Source organism: Coregonus lavaretus (genome assembly GCF_964263955.1).
Source record: "Coregonus lavaretus genome assembly, chromosome: 31".
Taxonomy (NCBI): domain Eukaryota; kingdom Metazoa; phylum Chordata; class Actinopteri; order Salmoniformes; family Salmonidae; genus Coregonus; species Coregonus lavaretus.
Window position 1 is genome coordinate 22,979,358 of NC_140018.1, and position 25,761 is coordinate 23,005,118.

Genomic DNA, 25,761 nt, shown 5'->3' on the forward strand with positions numbered 1-25,761 from the left:
CAGCGCGACATCTCCTTCGCATAGAGTTGATCAGGCTGTTGATTGTGGCCTGTGGAATGTTTTCAAACTCCTCTTCAATGGCTGTGTGAAGTTGCTGGATATTGGTGGAAACTGGAACACGCTGTCGTGCACGTCGATCCAGAGCATCCCAAACATGCTCAATGGGGTGACATGTCTGGTGAGTATGCAGGCAATGGAAGAACTGGGACATTTTCAGCTTCCAGGAATTGTGTACAGATCCTTGTAACATGGGGCCGTGCATTATCATGATGAAACAAGGTGATGGCGGCGGATGAATGGCACGACAATGGGCTTAGGATCTCTTCACAGTATCAATGTGTATTCAAATTGCCATTGATCAAATGCAAATTGTTTGTTGTCCGTAGTTTATGCCTGCCCATACCAAACCCCAGTGGTGTAAAGTACTTAAGAAAAAATACTTTAAAGTACTCCTTAAGTAGTTTTTTGGGGTATCTGTACTTTACTATTTATATTTTTGATAACTTTATCTTTTACTCCACCACATTCCTAAAGAAAATGTACTTTTTACTCCATACATTTTCCCTGACACCCAAAATCACTTGTTACATTTCAAATGCTTAGCATGACAGGAAAATGGTCCAATTCACACATCTCAAGAGAACATCCCTGGTAATCCCTACTGCCTTTGATCTGGCGGACTCACTAAACACAAAATGCTTCATTTGTAAATGAAGTCTGAGTGTTGGAGTGTGCTCCTGGCTATCCGTGAATAAAAATAAAATTGTGCCGTCTGGTTTGCTTAATATAAAGAATGTGAAATTATTTATACTTTTGATACTTAAGTATATTTAAAACCAAATACTTTTAGACTTTTACTCAAGTAGAATTTTGCTGGGTGACTCACTTTTACTTTTTCTATTAAGGTATCTTTACAATTGAGTACTTTTTCCACCACTGCATAACCCCACCGCCACCATGGGGCACTCTGTTCACAACGTTGACCTCAGCATACCGGTGGCCATCGGTGAGCATTTGCCCACTGAAGTCGGCTACAATGCTGAACTGCAGTCAGGTCAAGACCCTAGTGAGGACGGCGAGCACGCAGATGAGCTTGCCTGAGACGGTTTCTGACAGTTTGTGCAGAAATTCTTCGGTTGTGCAAACCCACAGTTTCATCAGCTGTCGGGGTGGCTGGTCTCAGATGATCCCACAGGTGGAGAAGCCGGATGTGGAAGTCCTGGGCTGGTGTGGTTACGCTTGGTCTGTGGTTGTGAGGCCAGTTGGAAGCACGGCCAAATTCTTAAATGGCCAATATTAAATGATCTGGCTCTGGTGGACATTCTTGCAGTCAGCATACCAATTGCACTCTCCCTCAAAACTTGAGACATCTGTGGCATTGTGTTGTGACAAAACGGCACATTTTAGGGTGGCCTTTTATTGTCCCCAGCACAAGGTGCACCTGTGTAATGATCATGCTGTTTAATCAGCTTCTTGATATGCCACACCTGTCAGGTGGATGGATTATTTTGGCAAAGGAGAAATGCTCACTAACAGGGATGTAAACATGTGTGCACAAAATTTGAGAGAAATAAGCTTTTTGTGCAGTATGGAACATTTCTGGGATCTTTTATTTCAGCTCATGAAACATGGGACCAACACTTTACATGTTGCATTTATATTTTTGTTCAGTATAGATTGAAGCATTCATTCTATTGATCTATGACATTCTGTTGAGCAAGGGTTTATTTAGTCTTCTAGGGCAACATATGACTGAAGAGAAGCTGCATGTATCTAATTATAGACAAGTTGACTAACAAATTGTTGGAAATCTCTGAAATTATAAGCAGAAACGTATCTAAATCAGGCACAAAAGAAATCCTGCACCCCGTCAAAAAAATCGATCTGCTGTATTTGACTGTTGCCTATAGCGCATTTTCTATATTTGTGGGATAGGGTTGGGTGCGGGTGTTCAGATTTTCACTTGATCACATAGTCGGGCAGTTGCGGAAGGGTTATTGAGTGAACAAACAGCTGACCCGCGCACCACTATAGTATAGCACATGGGGATGTGTGAAACGTACTCCTCAGCCTTAAGTGTCCCGCTTGCGTCGCCTCATCAGCTAACTTATTATTTTGTACTTTTTCCTCCCCAATTGGTAGTTAGTCTTGTCATATCGCTCCCCTACGGATTTGGGAGAGGCGAGAGCCATGCATCCTCCGAAACACGACCCTACCAAGCCGCACTGCTTCTTGACACACTGCTCACTTAACCCGGAAGCCAGCTGCACCAATGTGTCAGAGGAAACACCCTCCAACTGGTGACCGAAGTCAGCTTGCAGGTGCCCGGCCCGCCACAAGAGCGCGACAGGGAACTCCCGGCCGACCAAACCCTCCCCTAACCCGGACAAGGCTGGGCCAATTATGTGCCGCCCCATGGGTCTCCCAGACACAGCCTGGTATCAAACCCGTGGCTGTATTGGACGCCTCAAGCACTGCGATGCAGTGTCTTAGACCGCCGTGCCACTGGGGAGGCCCTCATCAGTTCACTTTTGAGGTGTCGCGATCGGCTAAGAAACTTGAGGAGGGCGGTCAAGCTTGTGAATTGTACTCTTCGGAAACGTTCATATCAATTAGCTAGCTAAGCTATCTGATAACATAACAGCTTCGCAGTTATCTGTAGCTATCCGATTATGTCGTTATTCTCCACTGCTGGCCTGCTCTCCAGGCACCATTGCATGAGCCTGAAGCCACATACTGGCCGAACTCGTGTTTCTAAAAATGAATTCAAAGGCACTATTCATTTTTCATTTAATTCTAAGTAAGTCACAGCCTATATGCGCAATTTATAGACTATAATTATTTAATACAACTAAATGTTGTTTAAATGCTGAGGGCTTTATGTCCCTACCACCCTATTGTGTTGCACTCGCAAATGTTCACAATGTACTTCTTTGTAGGCTAGAGCCTTGAAATAATTGAAATAATACAGCCTAAATAATTCATTTTCGTTCCTTCGTAGGCTCCATGTCTGGCTCCTGATCTATTTAGAGTGTTTATATGCTGTTTAATATGACATGTAGCCTATTTGAAATGATGTGCGCTTTTTATTCAAATCCATATGGTTTGGTTTCAATACTTCAAAACCTATTGGTAGGTCCAGGTAATCACAAAAATAGATGGGTGTTGGATAAATTGTGATTTTAATTAATTAATGGAACGAATTTGGAGCGTCAGTTTTCTTTCCTGTGAGCGGTTTTTAGCAGAGAGATTGGAAAGGACATGGAGCGCCTGGGTGGCGCAAGCACAGATGAGCGGGATTTCCAACCGCTCTGCTCACATGCTCTGTAGCCAACTGATAGGTGCATGCATCGCCACCTACTGTACTGGAGTGAGGCCGGTCACGATCTATACCACTATATTCTCTTAACTAACCCTGGATTTCTAATCAAATAAAATAATTCCCTACAAACCTCAGTACTAACATCACCCTCACCCATAATATCACCCACTCCCCATTCCCATCCAACCTCTCTGACCCTGTCAAACAACCTCTCCCTTTCTACATCATACATTTCACAAAATAATAATACATGTTCAACCGTTTCCTCTACCATACAGCCATTACACATTCTAGTACCATGCCAATGGTGAGCTGCTGCTGCTGCTTCTTCTTCTATGATATAATGACGGTCCACAAAGAAACGTTTAAGGTGCATGCCGCCACCTACTGTGCTGGAGTGTGGGGTCAATAACTGTTTACAACATTAGCTCCACATTCTAAATCCTCCTGCCTAACTCAGTACTTCTGAGAAAATAAAAAAGAGCCTTACTAACTTCTAATAGACCCTCACCCATCCCCAAAATCCCTTCCAAACCTCCCCAACCCCGTCCAACCTCAATGACCCTACACTTCAAGCTTTCCCTCTCTTCAACACACTTACAACAATTTAACACATGCTCCACCGTTTCATCGACCAAACACTCAAGACACAAACCATTCACATGCTTTCCAACCAGATGTAATGACAAGTTCAATGTACAATTTCCTTGGCGCAATCGAGCAAACACCACCTCTTCCTAATATGACCTTTGAATCTTGGTCCACCAACCTTTCTTTGGAGGGTATATAAATGCCGGCCCTTGGGCTCAGAGTCCCATCACTTCTGCCACACATCTATCAAAATGGCTCTAATCTTACATTTGGCCTCACCTCTACCCAATGGAACATTAATATCAATTATATTTCGTTTTAAAGCCCTTTTGACTATCTGGTCTACAATTTCATTCCCTTCCACACTCGAATGGGCTGGGACCCAGCAAAATCTCGAATCTCCATAATAACATGAATGCCTCCAACAGTAGGTCCCTCCAATTAGATTTGCCAGATGATAAACTATTCAACACAAACAGGGAATCTGATCATACTATAATTCTGGCAGGTTGAGCATCCTCCACCCACTGGAGGGCAACTATAGTACTATCGCCAACAGTTCAACTGAGTACATGGACAGATCGTCTGTTAGTCTTCTACATATCTGCACATCAAATTCAGGAATGTAAACGCTTGCACCTGTGCGCCCACTATCTGGGTCCTTGGATCCATCTGTGAAAAGCGGTAAAAATGCAACAAAAAAACTTCTACCGATGTAATTGTCAACCAGTTTCCCCTTTTCACTGACTTCTGACCAATCTTTTATTTCTCTACCAAAGTTAGATCAACAACAGGACACGGTAGTAAACACATTAGAAGCCAGTGTGAGGTCTAGGCAGGATGTAACCCCTCTAACATCTATCGTTGTACCACATCCATCATTAAGACATACTAACGCTCTTGTTTCCATCATATCTTCCACAATAGTACCATTAGTATCTGTGCTTCCCCATGAACTATTATGGGCATTAAAAAGTCGTTGCACCATATCTCTCTAGAGCCCAATTCTCCTGATATTTCATCAAACATCGATACAGATAGTTGACAAGGGTTGTACAAATTTAGCAACTTAATATTACTACCTGCACTGCAGATTTCCACCATCACAAATTCGTATTCAGATGGGACAGGTATACTCCGATATACAAGACATTGCCTTATGAACGTAGCACAACCACCACCCTGTCCAGTTGAACTGGGCTAATGTGACTTCACCCATCTCTTACTTTACGGCATATGTTAATCGAATAGGGTGTAGATTTTTTATTAATTTTTTCACCTTTATTTAACCAGGTAAGCCAGTTGAGAACAAGTTCTCATTTACAACTGCGACCTGGACAAGATAAAGCAAAGCAGTGCGATAAAAACAACAACACAGAGTTACATATGGGATAAAACAAAACATAAAGTCAAAAATACAACAGAAAAAATATATATACAGTGTGTGCAAATGTAGCAAGTTATGGAGGTAAGGCAATAAATAGGCCATAGTGGAAAATAATTACAATTAGTATTAACACTGGAATGATAAATGTGCAAGAGATGATGTGCAAATAGAGATACTGGGGTGCAAATGAGCAAAATAAATAACAATATGGGGATGAGGTAGTTGGGTGGGCTAATTTCAGATGGGCTGTGTACAGGTGCAGTGATCGGTAAGGTGCTCTGACAACTGATGCTTAAAGTTAGTGAGGGAGATAAGAGTCTCCAGCTTCAGAGATTTTTGCAATTCGTTCCGGTCATTGGCAGCAGAGAACTGGAAGGAATGGCGGCCAGAGGAGGTGTTGGCTTTGGGGATGACCAGTGAGATATACCTGCTGGAGCTCATACTACGGGTCGTGGTCGCATCAAACACCATTACAACTTTCCACTCCCACACATCATTACTTTTGTTATTCACTACCTTCACCCTCTTCACGCTCTCAACACTAGAAGTGCCACTGCAGCAGTAGCGAGTATAGCAGGGCCATTCTTTTTCCTTTTACCTTTCACTACTGACCATCCAGGTCCTTGACTTTCAACATCCCCACCCATACCATCAGAACTATGATCCATGTCGACCACAGTCCAGCACAGCTGTTGCTAAACCGCCTACCACAATATAAAACCATTGATTTTGTTTCGCTTCTCCACAAACACTCAAACTCCGAGAAGCTCCCTCTACAATGGCGAGAATCAAAGGGTATAACTTGATATCAAGAAACGCCCATTCAGAAAACGCCCCGAATTGCGGTCTGTAAATTACACCCTTCTCTGTCTAGCAGCAGTAGAGAAACAATGTAGCGGTCTAATAAGTAGACGGCGGTAGCACTAGCAAACAGAATAGATGCCTTGCACGAGATGCAACGTTGCTCCCACATAATGATCAAACTATGGTTGAAATATACTGGCTACCAAATGCGCAGATAAACTGCTGAAATGGGCAAACTGCGCTGAAATCAGCCACATCCCGATAACATGAATGGCTGATTTCAATGTGTGCTAATGTAATTCTAACAAGGAAGTGAGCACGAGAACATCTTGCGATAGCACGTAATTTGTAGACCGCAATTTAGTCTCTCATAAAAATGAACAAAGTTAGTGTACGTATTTTGTTATTGCTCTATTAGTGGCCGCAAGTGAACATTTCCTTATATGTCAGGATGGCCGAGCGGTCTAAGGCGCTGCGTTCAGGTCGCAGTCTCCCCTGGAGGCGTGGGTTCGAATCCCACTTCTGACAGAAACTTTTTATGTACGGTAAAGTGTGCACTAGTGTTGTGTTCCGAATAGATTCACATGACGGCTTTTAAATGTGCAAAGCATTTATTGAACCAACGATTGTTACACGTGGGGATTCTTTATTGACAATTATTCACAACCAACTTTGCCATCTCTAACAAATAACTAAATATGAGGAAATGGTGTATGAATTATTTAAATGAGTAAGGTTTTTGTCAAAGGCATACATGTTATTTGCCACTAAAATAACATTATCGATTACAGTACAAACCATACTGTAAAGACCTTGATGTGGCATCAAAACCAAATAAAAAAAGTAGGCCTATCAAATCAAACTTGACTATCAGTATAGTCATAACATTTTCGAAGATTGTTGCCTACATTTTATAATGTATAACTTGGGAAAATGCTTGAAAAAGGTATGCAACTCAACATTTAAAAACGTTGTCATGCTATGCAAATATCCAAACCGTATTTTTTGTTTCATAAGCAAAAGGCACAATATCATTCAAAATACATTCCACTTCAGTTATTTATGAACTATGAATATCAAGACTAAGGGCTAGATTCTAATAGACGTGTCGGAGGTGGAACTGTGCTAGAACTGTCAAATCCACAAGCAGCTCCTGCCATTATACCTAAAGCAGACATTGCCATTGGCTACACGGAGTCATATTATGAGAAATCCCATGCAGCCTTGTTCACAAATTCGAACACTGGGATGTGAGATGTAATCTACACCTCAATTAGACTGATAGAAATTGTCATTATTTTGTTTAATGATTTTCAAATTGAGTGTGATTATTTCTATAGTCTACACTTTCTCATTTTTAACTTAAACGCGAGTGGGACATGTGTGGCTTCATGACAATGACCACAAGAGCAGCCGCTCACCGATTTGACAGCTCCAATGCAATTACATCTCTGACACCACCAAAACATCAGCTATGCAAGGTGTCGTCTATCGCCGGTTAACGTTTAATCTGATTGAATCTAGGCCTAAACTGTAACAGTCAAAAAGCAAATGTGTTGCAACACAATTTATTTTCTTTCAAAAAATACTCCATAAAGGAGATGTTGTCATACTGAAATCTTAATTTAGATAACTTAAGCCATCCTTAAAATGTGAACCACTGACATATATACAACCATGTGTAGAAAAATAGAATATAGAGGATTATAACTGCTGCATTAATCTTGACCTAAGAGAATAAAGTTGTGTTTCATGAAAATTCCAATCGTGAGAGGCATGATGTCATTTAGTATTTTTAAATGAAAATGTCTGGAATACTGTTGTAGTCCTTTGCTCCTCTTCACACGCTTGTCACACTACCTTTGAGATAAAAACATTACTATGGAATGTCAACGTTGGTATGGACCTAAACAGTCAAATATGGTATCTCAATATTATTGAAGTGTAATGTTGTATTAATAAGTAATAATAATAATAAAAAAAGAGTAGGACTAATCAAGCAAATACACCAGCGTAATAAATTTTTTGATTAAGACCAGCCATACAGTACATCTTATTTATAGTGTCATTACCTGATATGGAGTAGTGTCTCACTGGTAGTCACAACTAGCCAGTAGTCACATCAGAGCACCTGTGAAAAGCGTGTAATAGTAAAACCTTTAATAGTAAAACATTGAACATTGGGGGTTCAAAGATACGATTGTAATTAGGCCTACACCAACTTAAATTGAAATTATTTACCCAACATGCAGAAAAATAAAAATGAGTAGGTGAAGGTACTTGCAATGTCTTGTTCCAGTCATTGTGCTAGGGTGTGTCATCTTCTCTGCTCCTTGGCCATCAGAGTTCTCAGTAGCAGAGGCTGTCTTTTCGCTTGCTTTTTCAAATCCTTGTCCACAGAAGGCAACCTCACTTGAAATGTGTCCATTGAGTTCTAGTTCTTCATTCAGTCTTCTCAGGAGTATGTTCGTCCTAGGTGGTGTCATTTTCGGTTCTGCTTTGGGTGTTTTCTCTGCACGACTCATGCCTTGTTTCTGTTGAGGGACTCTGATTGGGCTTTGTTCTTGAAATCTCAGTCCAAGCATGATGTCGATGTATTCTGCATGGCCAGCATCAACCAGGTCTTTAGCCACGTGAACGCCATCTGCTACAATGTCCACCTCCCAGTGTGCTTCAGAAACGTACTGCCTGAAGTATATTTTAAGGTTCTTCTTACAGATGCACTCTTGAAAGAAAACAACTGCTTCATCTGTCCATTGCCCCTCGACTGATTTTACTCCTCTCAAAGTGCATGGATACGTGACCTTTGGTAGCCTGGTCAACTGGTCAGGAAGTCTTCTCAGCTCAGACCAGTCTTTGTACGGCATGTCCACACAATGGCCATAGTCAACCAAATTGATCACAACCACTGCTCTATCGGAATGGACGATTTCAGCTCGGCACCATTTGTTCTTACTATCAGACCTCACAAGGCAGCATGATCCTCGAATTAGGTGTTCTTCATGCAATGGCAACAGCTCCTTTGGAAGATCCTCGAGAATCGTAGACACAGTGTTCATGATGAGAAGCAAATCTTCCAGAACAATGTAGAATTCACTTGGAGTGGTGACTGCAGCTGCAAAGCCAGAGTATCCCAGATCCATGTTCACTGGGGCAAGGAAGAGCCTCTGGGGACTGTTGTCCAAGCTGGGTTTTTTCTCTGTTGGGGTCACAGTTTGAGTCTTGGTGGGGATTGGTCTTTCTTCAGTACATTCAGAAGTTGCAATCTTCATTTGCTGGGCAAGGAACAGTCCATTCATCATGATTTCTACCATCCACAAGTTATCAGCTTCAGAGTAGGACACAAACATGAGTTTCATATCCTTACCTACCATTGGTTTCAGAGTTTTCTTCAATATCTCATAAGCGTCGCTGATAGGGAAGCCAGGGCCATTCCACTTGCACAAGACTGCTTGCACAGGAGTTTGCTTGAGGTCATTACAGATGTCTTTGATGCAGCCCATTGGGACGTCCTCTGTAGTGCCATGATCCACAAGGAGCACTCCGCATTTTCCTTGGTCAATAGATGCATGCCGTACAACTGCTCGGTGCCACTGGTCGTCTTTGGTTGATTTTGCCAAGCATTGAAGTCCTTCTTTGACATTCTTCTCAGACATGACTTTGCACTTAGACCAATTTTCAACTATGAGATTCTCAAGTACAGTAAACTGTTCCGTGGTCCTGTGAAGTCTCAGATATAGATCTCCATTCTCCAAGATGGACAACAGTGTCCCACTCTCTGCCTGTCCGGCTCTTATATCCTGGGATGGAATGGCCATATCCTTCATGGCCTCCATAGATGGTCCAAAGGTTGTTGATTGGAGTTGATTGGAGTCCTGGTGTTTGCAAATGCCATGTTTGTGCCTAGTTGGTGAGGGCCTTGGGGACACATTCAGCAAGACCTTTTCACCTTGAGCAGTGAACATAACCCTCTCAGAATGTGTATTGGACTGGCTATTGTCCTTGATGGCTGCTCTTGTTTGCTTTTTAACTGTGTCAACTAGACTTGCACACAAAGCTTGGACCTCCTCATTTTCAGTCACATCATTGTCAAGTGTTGGGTTGTCCTGCTGGATCTCAACGTTAACCTCCCACTGTGTACCAAAACGACTGACAATTTCAACCATGAGAGGTTTTCCCATTACTGCATCAGTGAAAGAGGCATCACTTTCATAAGAGTCACTGTTTAGCAATGAACAGGGTATGCTTAGTCTATGCTGCAACAAAAAAACACTTGTCAGAGAGTACATTTTGTCCTTAGTCACGGTGGCTGTATTTCCATAGTCAACAAACTCCACCTTGAAATGGTCATTAGACGCATTATCTGTTACAACTGCACGGTAGAGTGCGCCATCCTCTTCATATTCAGCAGCAACAAGGTCATTCATTCTGAAGTCCACCAATGTGCTGTTGTTCCCCATGGTTTCTTTAAACAGCTCAGTGTTGAGGTCTTCTCCCATTTTCAGAATGGATTGTTCATCATCTTGCATTTGGATAAAAAAGCTGTAGACGGTATTGATATGGGAAACAAACCCCAGACCTCGGAATCCAGATTTTATTTTGGGATTAGGGAGTAGTTGTGAAAGTTTTGGCAATTGGACGGAGCAAACTGTTTCTGTGACTTTGGAGGAACTGTCTACATCATGTTGATCTGTTTTTCCTTCTGTGCTTTCCTCAGCTTTGAACTGAGTGATTATTTCACTTTGCTCTTCCCAATCTTGCTGGGCATCAGGACACTTTGGTGGGTTTGCTTTTTGAGCATTTGAAGACTGCTTATTTTGATGTTGGTGCTTGTTGTGGCAGGTAACTCCCTTGCCTGTGGGTTTCAGATGCTGTCTATCTTTAGTTTTTCCAGTTTTGTTCTTCGTTTGTTCTTTGTGTCCCTCATGACCAGTCACAGGTCTACTGTTGCTTTTCTTCTCCTTCGGTTTTTGACTTGCAATGAGCTCCTTGACTTTCTCATTGATGTTTATGCCTCCATCAAACAGATCGAAAGAGACTGTCCCATCCTCATTCTTTCCTGCAACGACAGCTCGAAGTGGCTTGTTGAGAATGGATTTCTCCAGCCATTTGTTGACGTCTGCAAAGTTCTCCTCTTTCGGGATTTGTGAGAGACTGCATCTTAATGCCTGCATGGGAGTGAACAGTAAATCTGCTGAATGTCTGGGAATAGGTACGACATTGGTTTTTTCAACAATATGCATGTTTCCATAGTCCACAAAAAACACATTTAGAAGCAGAGTAGACTGAACAGGGCAAGCCACACCCCTGTACCATTTGCCATCACCGTAATATTTTGCCAGGCAAAGTTTTCCGATACCAGGACCAGAGTTGGCACGCAGTACTTCTTCACTTTCCATGGCGACTTTCTCCATCAAGTCTTCAATCATTTCAGTATTTCTGTCCAACTGGCAATACATCTCCCATGGACTGCACACATGAGTGACACAGACTTGCTCTTCACTTCCACATCTCAAGTTGAAGGAGGAATGGACAAAAGAGTATGGGCATACTGATGGCATAAGCTGCATAGGAGTTTGCACTTCTCTTGCAAGACCTTTTTCCACAAGCTTCTTTGTTGCATTCTGTTGAGTGTTGTGGAGGTCGACAACATTGCACAGGCCCTTGTTTTTCACATACAGTTGAGCGTGTATACAGCATGTCAACTTCACTGACTGGCCTTGAGCGAAGTACTTCAGTAAATCGCATGCCTCTGTGCCCCAATCACCACCGCTGCCCCTTGCAGGTTCAATCAAGTTGTAAAGGCTACATCTAAATGCTTGCCCCTCAAGATCAAGGAATTCTGGCACTATTGCTTGAAGATTGTGCACTTTCTCTTTTGCTACTATCCCATAGTCCACAAATATCATTTCAACTTCATCTTTCTGTGCTCCTACAATGCAGGCCCTATACCATCTGCCGTCATCTTTAGACTTGGTAACACAACATGAATCACTTGACTGCACAGGAAGTGTGTGTGCTTGGTAATACTGCTGAATCGCTTCCATCATTTCCTCCAAGTTGGGGATCTTGCTTTCCAGCTGGCACCAAAACTCTGAGGGTGTGTTGACGTGAGAGCATCGCACAGCTAGCTCACTTCCAGGCTTGAATTTCTGTGCTTTGAATTTCACCGCTGGTGCCTTGTCTTTTAGGGTGCTTGACTTTGGGCTTTCAGGTTTCTTTTCACAGCCATCCAATTCAGAAATTTCCCACGTCTCTTTGGGAGGTTTCCTTGTGACACCACTTGTGCTTGATCCATTTGCATGAACTTGTCCTTTTTTACAGGTCTTCTGTTTCATCATTTCCTTCTCCATCTCTCTCTTAGGTATCACAGGCGCCGAAGGAGTGTATTTCCAGAATTCTGCATGATTTGTTGTGGTCAGGAGCTCTGTTATGCTCTTTGATGCTCTCTGTGATGTGTTGTTTTCACTCTCATACAAATCAACCACATATAGATCTTTCCTTATGTGAACAACATGCACAAGGAGAGTTTTGTTGGAGACTGCTCGTCGGAAGTAGTCGGTTGCAGAGATTGTCCATACATCGTCGAAAGGCATGACATTCACCAGAGAACAACTCAGGGCAAATGCTGGTTCAATAGCAAACTTTTCCGGGATCTGCTTGATGCACATATGTGGTACCTTTTCAGTATTTCCAAAATCAATGAAAAATACTTCAGCTCCGTTGTCAAGAGTGTCTGTCACCATAGCTCTGTAGTAATGCATGTCCAGCTCATACATTGCACAGCAAAGTGCACCAGGCTCTGGATTCTCAATAATTTCTTCATCCAATTGGACTTGGCTGAAGTGCTTGGCCATGTTCTCCATCATCTCTTCAAAGTCTTTGTTGCGTTTCTGTGTTCTCAACCAGAACGCACCTGGATTCAGGACATGCTCCACGTATCCTTCAAACACAGAGTCCTCTTGCATTTCCTCAACAATGACTGAATTATCCATTGCTTGGATTATTGCGGTCTCATAATACAGGTAGCCGTTTAGAGGGAAAGCAGGCTCACTTTCAAGAATAAAGTCACACTCTCTTTGTCCAGGGACATCTTGAATTGGCCCTGCCTCAACAACTGCATAGTCTTCAGCACTGAGCACTGTGACCAAATAGAGATTCTGCTCTTTGTCAAAGCCATTGATTTCAACATCCAATACTCTACCAAGCAATCCTTTCTTGAAGAAAGTCAGCTGCTGGATCTTCACTGCCTGATCTTGTCCATTCAGGCAGGAAAGAGCGCACGGGAAAGCCATGATTGGTGTTGAGAGAAAATCTGGTGGAAGCTGGAGGACATTCTCAATTTTCACAGACTCACAGAATCCGTAATCAACAAACAAGACTCTTACTTGAGAGTTTACAGGGAGAAACTGCACAAAGCCTCTATGCCACTTCTCATCTTTTCCTTTGACTGAGCAAAGTAAGCCCAGATTTTCTGCTGGCTTTTGACTGGGGTCTTTGCTCTTGGACTCACAGGACAATGCCAATTTGTCTGACATCCTTTTCAGATCTTTTGCCATACTTGTCATTTGACAGTAGAATATAACAGGGTTCACTGCAGCGGTTACTCTAACCCTCACTTTTTTGCCAGTGGTCAACTTAGGGCCTGAAAATGACTGAATATCCTCAAAGCCCTTCAAGCTGGATGGTTTGAATGAGAATTCTTGTCCACCTTGCTTTTCAATCAGTAGATCTGGGACAGGTTCAATGCTCTGCTTGAGTGGTACCTCTGTTAACATTTCCACCAAGAGAAGGAATGTGTCTGTGTCCACATGTTTCCCTAAGCTCAGCCTAAAGAGATCCTTGTTGATGTCTGGGGCTTCTAGTATGAGGACTTTGTGAGGAAGAAAGGCTTGGATGTATCCTTTGACATGACTTCCAATCAAGGAAGCGAAATACTTCTCTGAAAAAGAATCCCAATTTTCTCTCAATGGTAACACATTTGCAAAGAAACCACAGAGGATTTTGGGAGGAAGCATGAAGAGCTCATCCAAAGCTGTGGCCAAATGGCTGGCATCAACACTCAGAACATTCCCATGGTCTATAAGGAACACGTCAAACAAATCTTTCTGTTTGTTCTGAACCCTTCCTCTGTACCAGCGGGTAGATGGGATATCCTCTACCAAACAGAACTCCCCAACTTCCACTGCCACCTTTGTTTTCTGTGCATTCTGTATTTCCACTTGCAGTATGTTATAGTCCAGTTCACATATTGTGAGATATTGGCCCTGGAAGTGCACCAGTGTATCCCCTGGGTTGCAGCTCACATGCGTTAACTGTAGGTCCACAGGCCACAGAGAACATTGTGCAGAGACACTTGAATCCTCCTGAGGTCTGGAACAAAAATACCCTTTATTACTTACATATTTGGAATATTTATTGATGCTTAGGCCTATGTGATTTTTTTAGTAACTTGTCTTATTTTGATTCTAGTATTTTATTTAAGGCCTACATCCTACTGCTATATCAAATCATAACATATCTAACATCACATGCATTTTAAGTATTATAGTTCAGCTGTAAATATGTGAGTTATGGTCGTAGGTAAAACTGGTAGTGAGATGAAAGGGGGATCCCTGAGGAGTTAATTGTAATAACCATAACAATTCTGGGGACATCATCCTTTCTTTGAAATGTTTGAGCTAATCGTAATGAAAACTAGTTTACATGAGGTAAAATAATATTACAAATTAATTACTAATGTATACCACGGCTTTGATAAATACTCTACTATGATTGGAGTACAATGTGTGTGCAGGGCCGTTCAATGACTGACACTATGAACAATTATTAAATTCTAAGCCATGATTATTCCATAAGAAATTAGGGTTGTGCTTATGAATATAATTTTTAATTGGATAGGGTTATAATCCAACTCACTAATCCTTAAACACTCAAACTGCATCCCTACAGCATTTACTCAACATTATGTCTATTTACAATTCTTTGAATCTTTTTCATATGTCACACATCACAGAGGTGTGTCGCCACTCACCACAATAAGTTGTGGAAGACAATCTTTACAAAAATGCTTCAAACTCTCAAGTTCGGGACATGTAGCCCATCTGTATTGAGATGGTCATAGAGTAAAGACGGCATAGACCTGAATTGAAAAGATGAATGCACTTTCACTACCCTCTTTATACTTCAACAAGCTTGTGCCCTAAAACCCATGCATGTGTGTGTGTGTGTGTGTGTGTGGGTGTGTGCTTGCCCTAATGATGTAAATTCAGTGCTTGGTTATATTAAGTCATACCATGGTGGTTGGCATCATTGTGGGACAACTAACTCTGAGCATTTGCATTTACAGTGCCTTGCGAAAGTATTCATCCCCCTTTGCATTTTTCCTATTTTGTTGCCTTACAACCTAGAATTAAAATGTATTTTTTTGGGGGGGGTTGTATCATTTGATTTACACAACATGCCTACCACTTTGCCCATTCTTCAAGGCAAAACTGCTCCAGCTCCTACAAGTTGGATGGGTTCTGCTGGTGTACAGCAATCTTTAAGTCATACCACAGCTTCTCAATTGGATTGAGGTCTGGGCTTTGACTAGGCCATTCCAAGACATTTAATTGTTTCCCCTTAAACCACTTGAGTGTTGCTTTAGCAGTATGCTTAGGGTCATTGTCCTGAATGGAAGGTGAACCTCTGTTCCAGTCTCAAATCTCTGGAAGACTGAAACAGGTTTCCCTCAAGAATTTCCCTGTATTTAGCACCATCCATCATTCGTTCAATTCTGACCAGTTTCCCTGCCGTTGGGTTTGCGCCAGACATAGCGTTTTCCTTGATGGCCAAAAAGCTCAATTCTAGTCTCATCTGACCAGAGTACCTTCTTCCATATGTTTGGGGAGTCTCCCACATGCCTTTTGGCGAACACCAAACGTGTTTGCTTATTTATTTTTTTTAAGCAATGGCTTTTTCGGGCCACCCTTCCGTAAAGCCCAGCTCTGTGGAGTGTACAGCTTAAAGTGGTCCTATGGACAGATACTCCAATCTCCACTGTAGAGCTTTGCAGCTCCTTCAGGGTTATCTTTGGTCTCTTTGTTGCCTCTCTGATTAATGCCCTCCTTGCCTGGTCCGTGAGTTTTGGTGGGCGGCCCTCTCTTGGCAGGTTTGTTGTGGTGCCATATTCTTTGCATTTTTTTTATAATGGATTTAAAACGGTGCTCCGTGGGATGTTCAACATTCCTGATATTTTTTTATAACCCAACCCTGATCTGTACTTCTCCACAACTTTGTCCCTGACCTGTTTGGAGAGCTCCTTGATCTTCATGGTGCCGCTTGCTTGGTGGTGCCCCTTGCTTAGTGGTGTTGCAGACTCTGGGGCCTTTCAGAACAGGTGTATATATACTAAGATCATGTGACACTTAAATAAAGTCCACCTGTGTGCAATCTAACTAATTCTGTGACTTCTGAAGGTAATTGTTTGCACCAGATCTTATGTAGGGGCTTCATAGCAAAGGAGGTGAATACATATGCATGCACCACTTTTCCGTATTCTTTTTTTATTTTTAGCATTTCTTCATTTTTTTTTTCATTTCACTTCACCAATTTGAACTATTGTGTATATCCATTACATGAAATCCAAATAAAAATCCATTTAAATTACAGGTTGTAATGCAACAAAATAGGGAAAAAAAAGGGGGATGAATACTTTTGCAAGGCACTGTACATTATAATGTAGGCTAATGTGGGTATTGTTAAATCATTTTCTACGTACTTTCTATTTTCTGAAGTCATTCTCAACAACATTGCGACAGGGCGGAACCTTCCTAAAAAAACAAAAAATATATTATACATAATATCAAATCAAGGAAGAGCCTAAATGTGGCTGTCAGCTTTCTTTATGGAAAAATAGCACATTGAATATGCCATTCCAGTATTTCTACTAATACAAGTGGGCATGCACTTCAATTCATAACACATCGAAACACAAATTCTTGAAATTAGGCTACCATTTAGTTATCCAGGTTCTCAATAAAAATAGCAATCTTACCTTTAAGTCTTCAGCTAGCTATAATTCACTTGATCACAGATGGGGTTCATCATGAAGCTGAGCGTTATCCCGAGTGACTAGGGGGAAAAACTTAATTTAGAAAATGCATAACATTGCTGTTTGGTTAATTAGTCTAGGAATTGATGTAGCTAATAAGTCTACAAATGTGTGTAGCTACTAAGGGGATGTATTGTGCATGGAATTAGAATGGAACACGTCAGACCCGAAGATGCATGCATTTACAGCAAATTATTTAGCTGCCGTTATCTAGTTAGCCTGGTGCACTTTGCTGCATGCATTACTACAGAGCTATGGTGACAGAAAATATTTTTCCACATTGTTACGTTACAACCTTATTCTAAAATTGATTAAATAGTTTTTTTCCCCCCTCATCAATCTACACAAAATACCCCATAATGACAAAGCAAAAACAGGTTTTTAGAAATGTTTAAACATTTACAGTGGGGAAAAAAAGTATTTAGTCAGCCACCAATTGTGCAAGTTCTCCCACTTAAAAAGATGAGAGAGGCCTGTAATTTTCATCATAGGTACACGGCAACTATGACAGACAAATTGAGAAATGTTTTTCCAGAAAATCACATTGTAGGATTGTTTATGAATTTATTTGCAAATTATGGTGGAAAATAAGTATTTGGTCACCTACAAACAAGCAAGATTTCTGGCTCTCACAGACCTGTAACTTCTTCTTTAAAAGGCTCCTCTGTCCTCCACTCGTTACCTGTATTAATGGCACCTGTTTGAACTTATCATCAGTATAAAAGACACCTGTCCACAACCTCAAACAGTCACACTCCAAACTCCACTATGGCCAAGACCAAAGAGATGTCAAAGGACACCAGAAACAAAATTGTAGAACTGCACCAGGCTGGGAAGACTGAATCTGCAATAGGTAAGCAGCTTGGTTTGAAGAAATCAACTGTGGGAGCAATTATTAGGAAATGGAAGACATACAAGACCACTGATAATCTCCCTCGATCTGGGGCTCCACGCAAGATCTCACCCCGTGGGGTCAAAATGATCACAAGAACGGTGAGCAAAAATCCCAGAACCACACAGGGGGACCTAGTGAATGACCTGCAGAGAGCTGGAACCAAAGTAACAAAGCCTACCATCAGTAACACACTACGCCGCCAGGGACTCAAATCCTGCAGTGCCAGACGTGTCCCCCTGCTTAAGCCAGTACATGTCCAGGCCCGTCTGAAGTTTGCTAGAGTGCATTTGGATGATCCAGAAGAGGATTGGGAGAATGTCATATGGTCAGATGAAACCAAAATAGAACTTTTTGGTAAAAACTCAACTCGTTGTGTTTGGAGGACAAAGAACACATTTTTACATTTACATTTTAGTCATTTAGCAGACGCTCTTATCCAGAGCGACTTACAGGAGCAATTAGGGTTAAGTGCCTTGCTCAAGGGCACGTCGACAGATTTTTCACCTAGTTGGCTCGGGGATTAGAACCAGCAACCTTTCGGTTACTGGCACAACGCACTTAACCACTAAGCTACCTGCCGCCCCACCATACCTACTGTGAAGCATGGGGGTGGAAACGTCATGCTTTGGGGCTGGACGACTGATCCGTGTAAAGGAAAGAATGAATGGGGCCATGTATCGTGAGATTTTGAGTGAAAACCTCCTTCCATCAGCAAGGGCATTGAAGATGAAACATGGCTGGGTCTTTCAGCATGACAATGATCCCAAACACACCGCTCGGGCAACGAAGGAGTGGCTTCGTAAGAAGCATTTCAAGGTCCTGGAGTGGCCTAGCCAGTCTCCAGATCTCAACCCCATAGAAAATCTTTGGAGGGAGTTGAAAGTCCGTGTTGCCCAGCGACAGCCCCAAAACATCACTGCTGTAGAGGAGATCTGCATGGAGGAATGGGCCAAAATACCAGCAACAGTGTGTGAAAACTTACAGAAAACGTTTGACCTGTGTCATTGCCAACAAAGGGTATATAACAAAGTATTGAGAAACTTTTGTTATTGACCAAATACTTATTTTCCACCATAATTTGCAAATAAATTCATAAAAATCCTACAATGTGATTTTCTGGAAAAAAAATTCTCATTTTGTCTGTCATAGTTGACGTGTACCTATGATGAAAATTACAGGCCTCTCTCATCTTTTTAAGTGGGAGAACTTGCACAATTGGTGGCTGACTAAATACTTTTTTTCCCCCACTGTAGATCAGCTTTAATATTTCAGATAGATTGTAACTTCCATTAATGTAATTGTCTGCATCACTTCCAATCCCCCATATGTTTTTTTCCCTCACAAATATATATATACATATACAGTGGGGAGAACAAGTATTTGATACACTGCCGATTTTGCAGGTTTTCCTACTTACAAAGCATGTAGAGGTCTGTAATTTTTATCATAGGTATACTTCAACTGTGAGAGACAGAATCTAAAACAGAAAATCACATTGTATGATTTTTAAGTAATTAATTTGCATTTTATTGCATGACATAAGTATTTGATACATCAGAAAAGCAGAACTTAATATTTGGTACAGAAACCTTTGTTTGCAATTACAGAGATCATACGTTTCCTGTAGGTCTTGACCAGGTTTGCACACACTGCAGCAGGGATTTTGGCCCACTCCTCCATACAGACCTTCTCCAGATCCTTCAGGTTTCGGGGCTGTCGCTGGGCAATACGGACTTTCAGCTACCTCCAAAGATGTTCTATTGGGTTCAGGTCTGGAGACTGGCTAGGCCACTCCAGGACCTTGAGATGCTTCTTACAGAGCCAGTCCTTAGTTGCCCTGGCTGTGTGTTTCGGGTCGTTGTCATGCTGGAAGACCCAGCCACGACCCATCTTCAATGCTCTTACTGAGGGAAGGAGGTTGTTGGCCAAGATCTCGCGATACATGGCCCCATCCATCCTCCCCTCAATACGGTCCAGTCGTCCTGTCCCCTTTGCAGAAAAGTATCCCCAAAGAATGATGTTTCCACCTCCATGCTTCACAGTTGGGATGGTGTTCTTGGGGTTGTACTCATCCTTCTTTTTCCTCCAAACACGGCGAGTGGAGTTTAGACCAAAAAGCTCTATTTTTATCTCATCAGACCACATGACCTTCTCCCATTCCTCCTCTGGATCATCCAGATGGTCATTGGCAAACTTCAGACGGGCCTGGACATGCGCTGGCTTGAGCAGGGGGACCTTGCGTGCGCTGCAGGATTTTAATCCATTACGGCGTAGTGTGTTACTAATGGTTTTCTTTGAGACTGTGGTCCCAGCTCTCTTCAGGTCATTGACCAGGTCCTGCCGTGTAGTTCTGGGCTGATCCCTCACCTTCCTCATGATCATTGATGCCCCACAAGGTGAGATCTTGCATGGAGCCCCAGACAGAGGGTGATTGACCGTCATCTTGAACTTCTTTCATTTTCTAATAATTGCGCCAACAGTTGTTGCCTTCTCACCAAGCTGCTTGCCTATTGTCCTGTAGCCCATCCCAGCCTTGCGCAGGTCTACAATTTTATCCCTGATGTCCTTACACAGCTCTCTGGTCTTGGCCATTGTGGAGAGGTTGGAGTCTGTTTGATTGAGTGTGTGGACAGGTGTCTTTTATACAGGTAACGAGTTCAAACAGGTGCAGTTAATACAGGTAATGAGTGGAGAAGAGGAGGGCTTCTTAAAGAAAAACTAACAGGTGTGTGAGAGCCGGAATTCTTACTGGTTGGTGGGTGATCAAATACTTATGTCATGCAATAAAATGCAAATTAATTACTTAAAAATCATACAATGTGATTTTCTGGATTTTTGTTTTAGATTCCGTCTCTCACAGTTGAAGTGTACCTATGATAAAAATTACAGACATGTACATGCTTTGTAAGTAGGAAAACCTGCAAAATCGGCAGTGTATCAAATACTTGTTCTCCCCACTGTACATATACATATACATACATACATACATACATACATACATACATACATACATACAGTGAGGGAAAAAAGTATATGATCCCCTGCTCATTTTGTACGTTTGCCCACGGACAAAGAAATGATCAGTCTATAATCTTAATGGTAGGTTTATTTGAACAGTGAGAGACAGAATAACAACAACAAAAATCCAGAAAAACGCATGTCAAAAATGTTAGAAATTGATTTACATTTTAATGAGGGAAATAAGTATTTGACCCCCTCTCAAATCAGAAAGATTTCTGGCTCCCAGGTGTCTTTTATACAGGTAACAAGCTGAGATTAGGAGAACACTCTTAAAGGGAGTGCTCCTAATCTCAGCTTGTTACCTGTATAAAAGACACCTGTCCACAGAAGCAATCAATCAATCAGATTCCAAACTCTCCACCATGGCCAAGACCAAAGAGCTCGCCAAGGATGTCAGGGACAAGATTGTAGACCTACACAAGGCTGGAATGGGCTACAAGACCATCGTCAAGCAGCTTGGTGAGAAGGTGACAACAGTTGGTGCGATTATTCGCAAATGGAAGAAACACAAAAGAACTGTCAATCTCCCTCAGCCTGGGGCTCCATGCAAGATCTCACCTCGTGGAGTTGCAATGATCATGAGAACGGTGAGGAATCAGCCCAGAACTACACGGGAGGATCTTGTCAATGATCTTAAGGCAGCTGGGACCATAGTCACCAAGAAAACAATTGGTAACACACTACGCCGTGAAGGACTGAAATCCTGCAGTGCCTGCAAGGTCCCCCTGCTCAAGAAAGCACATATACATGCCCGTCTGAAGTTTGCCAATGAACATCTGAATGATTCAGAGGAGAACTGGGTGAAAGTGTTGTGGTCAGATGAGACCAAAATCGAGCTCTTTGGCATCAACTCAACTCGCTGTGTTTGGAGGAGGAGGAATGCTGCCTATGACCCCAAGAACACCATCCCCACCGTCAAACATGGAGGTGGAAACATTATGCTTTGGGGGTGTTTTTCTGCTAAGGGGACAGGACAACTTCACCGCATCAAAGGGACGATGGACGGGGCCATGTACCGTCAAATCTTGGGTGAGAACCTCCTTCCCTCAGCCAGGGCATTGAAAATGGGTCGTGGATGGGTATTCCAGCATGACAATGACCCAAAACACACGGCCAAGGCAACAAAGGAGTGGCTCAAGAAGAGGCACATTAAGGTCCTGGAGTGGCCTAGCCAGTCTCCAGACCTTAATCCCATAGAAAATCTGTGGAGGGAGCTGAAGGTTCGAGTTACCAAACGTCAGCCTCGAAACCTTAATGACTTGGAGAAGATCTGCAAATAGGAGTGGGACAAAATCCCTCCTGAGATGTGTGAAAACCTGGTGGCCAACTACAAGAAACGTCTCATCTCTATGATTGCCAACAAGGGTTTTGCCACCAAGTACTAAGTCATGTTTTGCAGAGGGGTCAAATACTTATTTCCCTCATTAAAATGCAAATCAATTAATAACATTTTTGACATGCGTTTTTCTGGATTTTTTTGTCGTTATTCTGTCTCTCACTGTTCAAATAAACCTACCATTAAAATTATAGACTGATCATTTCTTTGTCAGTGGGCAAACGTACAAAATCAGCAGGGGATCAAATACTTTTTTTCCCCTCACTGTATATATACACATACATCCATACACACACACATCCTTTAAATGATATTTCCCGTCATTACTTTCCAACCCCACCACCCCTTCCCCAATTGGAGTAAACAACAACGCTTAGGCCTCTACTTCCAGCCCATACATACTATATACATTTTATGGACACAAATTCTACAATAATTATATTTTGTTTGTTTTTACTCCTGAACTTCCTCCGATCATTTTCATGATGTCCATCTGGTTTGCTTCTATATGCAGACGTGACACTTGGCATTCAGGCCATAGTTCAATCTTGGTTTCATCAGACCAGAGAATCTTGTTTCCCATGGTCTGAGAGTCCTTTAGGTGCCTTTTTGGCAAACTCCAAGCGGGCTGTTATGTGCCTTTTACTGAGGAGTGGCTTCGTCTGGCCACTCAGAGTGCTGCAGAGATGGTTGTCCTTCTGGAAGGTCCCCCCCATCGCTACAGAGGAACCATTGGGTTCTTGGTCACCTCCCTGACCAAGGCCCTTCTCCCCCAATTGCTCAGTTTGGCCGGGCGGCCAGCTCTAGGAAGAGTCTTGGTGGTTCCAAACTTCTTCCATTTAAGAATGATGGAGGCCATTGTGTTCTTGGGGACCTTCAATGCTGGAGACATTTTTTGGTACCCTTCCCCAGATCTGTGCCTCGACACAATCCTGTCTCTGAGCTGTACGGACAATTCCTTCAACGTCATGGCTTGGTTTTTGCTCTGACATACACTGTCAACTGTGGGACCTTAAATAGACAGGTGTGTGCCTTTCCAAATCATGTCCAATCAATTGAATTTACCACAGGTGAACGCCAATCAAGGTGTAGAAACATCTCAAGGATGATCAATGGAAACAGGATGCACAAGCTCAATTTTGGGTCTCATAGCAAAGGGTCTGAATACTTACGTAAATACATTTATTTATTATTTCAAAAAAACTTTTAAAAAACTGTTTTCGCTTTGTCATTATGGCTATTGTGTGTAGATTGATAAGGAATTGTTATTATTTAATACATTTTAGAATATGGCTGTAACGTAACAATGTGGAAAAAGGGAAGGGGTCTGAATACTTTCCGAATGCACTGCATACAAAAAAGGTATGTGGACACCACTTCAAATGAGTGGATTCGGCTATTTCAGCCACACCCGTTGCTGACAGGTGTATAAAATCGAGCACATAGCCATGCAATCTCCATAGACAAACATTGGCAGTAGAATGGCCTTACTGAAGAGCTCAGTAACTTTCAACCTGGCACCATCATAGGATGCCACATTTCCAACAAGTCAGTTCGTCAAATGTCCATCCTGCTAGAGCTGCCCCGGTCAACTGTGAGTGCTGTTATTGTGAAGTGGATATGTCTAGGAGCAACAACGGCTCAGCCGCGAAATGGTAGGCCACACAAGCTCACTGAATGGGACCACCGAGTGGTGAAGCGCGTAGCGTGTAAAAATCGTCTGTCCTTGGTTGCCACAATCACTACCGAGTTCTAAACGCCTCTGGAAGCAATGTCAGCACTGTTTGTCGGGAACTTCATGAAATCGGTTTCCATGTCCGAGCAGGCGCACACAAGCCTAAGATTACCATGCGCAATGCCAAGCGTCGGCTGGAGTGATGAAATCCGCTTCACCATCTGGCAGTCCGACGGACCAATCTGGGTTTAGCGGATGCCAGAACACTACCTACCCCAATGCATAGTGCCAACTGTAAAGTTTGGTGGAGGAGGAATAATGGTCTGGGGTTGTTTTTCCATGGTTCGGGCTAGGCCCCTTAGTTCCAGTGAAGGGAAATCTTAATGCTACAGCATACAATTACATTCTAGACGATTCTGTGCTTCCAACTTTGTGGCAACAGTTTGGGGAAGGCCCTTCCCTTTTCCAGCATGACAATGCCCCCGTGCACAAAGCGAGGTCCATACAGAAATGGTTTGTCGAGATCGGTGTGGAAGAACTTGTTCTGGCCTGCACAGAGCCCTGATCTCAACCCCATCAAACACCTTTGGGATGAATTGGAACGCTTACTGTGAGCCAGGCCTAATCGCCCAACATCAGTACCCTACCTCACTAATGCTCTTGTGGCTGAATGGAAGCAAGTCTCCGCAGCAATGTTCCAACCTGTGGAGGCTCCTCAGAGGAGGAAGGGCAGGACCATCCTCAGTGAATTTCATAAAAATTGTAAAACATAATATTTTTTTTAATTTTTAGATAAAACTATACTAAATATGTCACCAAATAATTGATTAAAACACATTGTTTCGCAATGAAGGTCTACAGTAGCCTCAACAGTACTCTGTAGGGTAGCACCATGGTGTAGCCGGAGGACAGCTATTTTCCGTCCTCCTCTGGGTACATTGACTTCAATACAAAACCTAGGAGGCTCATGGTTCTCACCCCTTCCATAGACTTACACAATAATTATGACAACTTCCATCCTCCAACCTATCAGAGCTCTTGCAGCATGAACTCACATATTGTCCACCCAATCAAAGGATCAGAGAATGAATCTAGTACTGAAAGCATAAGCTACAGCTAGCTAGCACTGCAGTGCATAAAATGTGGTGTGTAGTTGTCTCAAAGAGAGAAAGACAATAGTTGAACAGTTTTGAACAAATTCATTTCTTCAAAAATGGAGAAGCAAGAGAGATAGTGAGAGAGAGATTTCTTTATTTAGTTTCGCTTTTAGTTTCACTTACTTACTAGTAGTTAGCAAATGCAGCTAGCTAGTTTAGCGTACTCAAACAACCTGCTCAAACAGAGGGATGTTATGTTAGCTAGCTGGCTATGACTATCCAACACAACACTGGAACTCTTCCAAGTCAAGGTAAGCTTTGGTTTTACAAATGTATTAACTGCTAAAGTGCTTACTGACTATACACTGTAACGTTACTGCATGATTGCAGCGGGTTTACTAACGCGTTAGTTCTATTAGCTATGTTGACTATGACGTTACTTTAGCTAATATGGTGACAACTATGTAGGCTGTGTGTAGCGGTTATGATATGGTTTGGCTTGGAAAGGTTTTTTCGCCTGGTCACATCCAGCTGATGT

At 42.4% G+C, this 25,761-nt stretch overlaps 1 protein-coding gene across 1 annotated transcript; it reads right to left on the bottom strand.

The window, feature by feature from the left end:
• Positions 1 to 8,221: 8,221 nt before the first annotated feature.
• Positions 8,222 to 16,898, bottom strand: tdrd15 (tudor domain containing 15; the record flags this gene model as incomplete). The annotated part of the gene is made up of 3 exons (XM_084149185.1): positions 8,222 to 8,261; positions 8,385 to 14,477; positions 16,867 to 16,898. 3 exons carry the CDS (start codon positions 16,896 to 16,898, stop codon positions 8,222 to 8,224), a joined length of 6,165 nt encoding a protein of 2,054 aa, XP_084005311.1.
• Between the last annotated feature and the right edge of the window lie 8,863 nt (positions 16,899 to 25,761).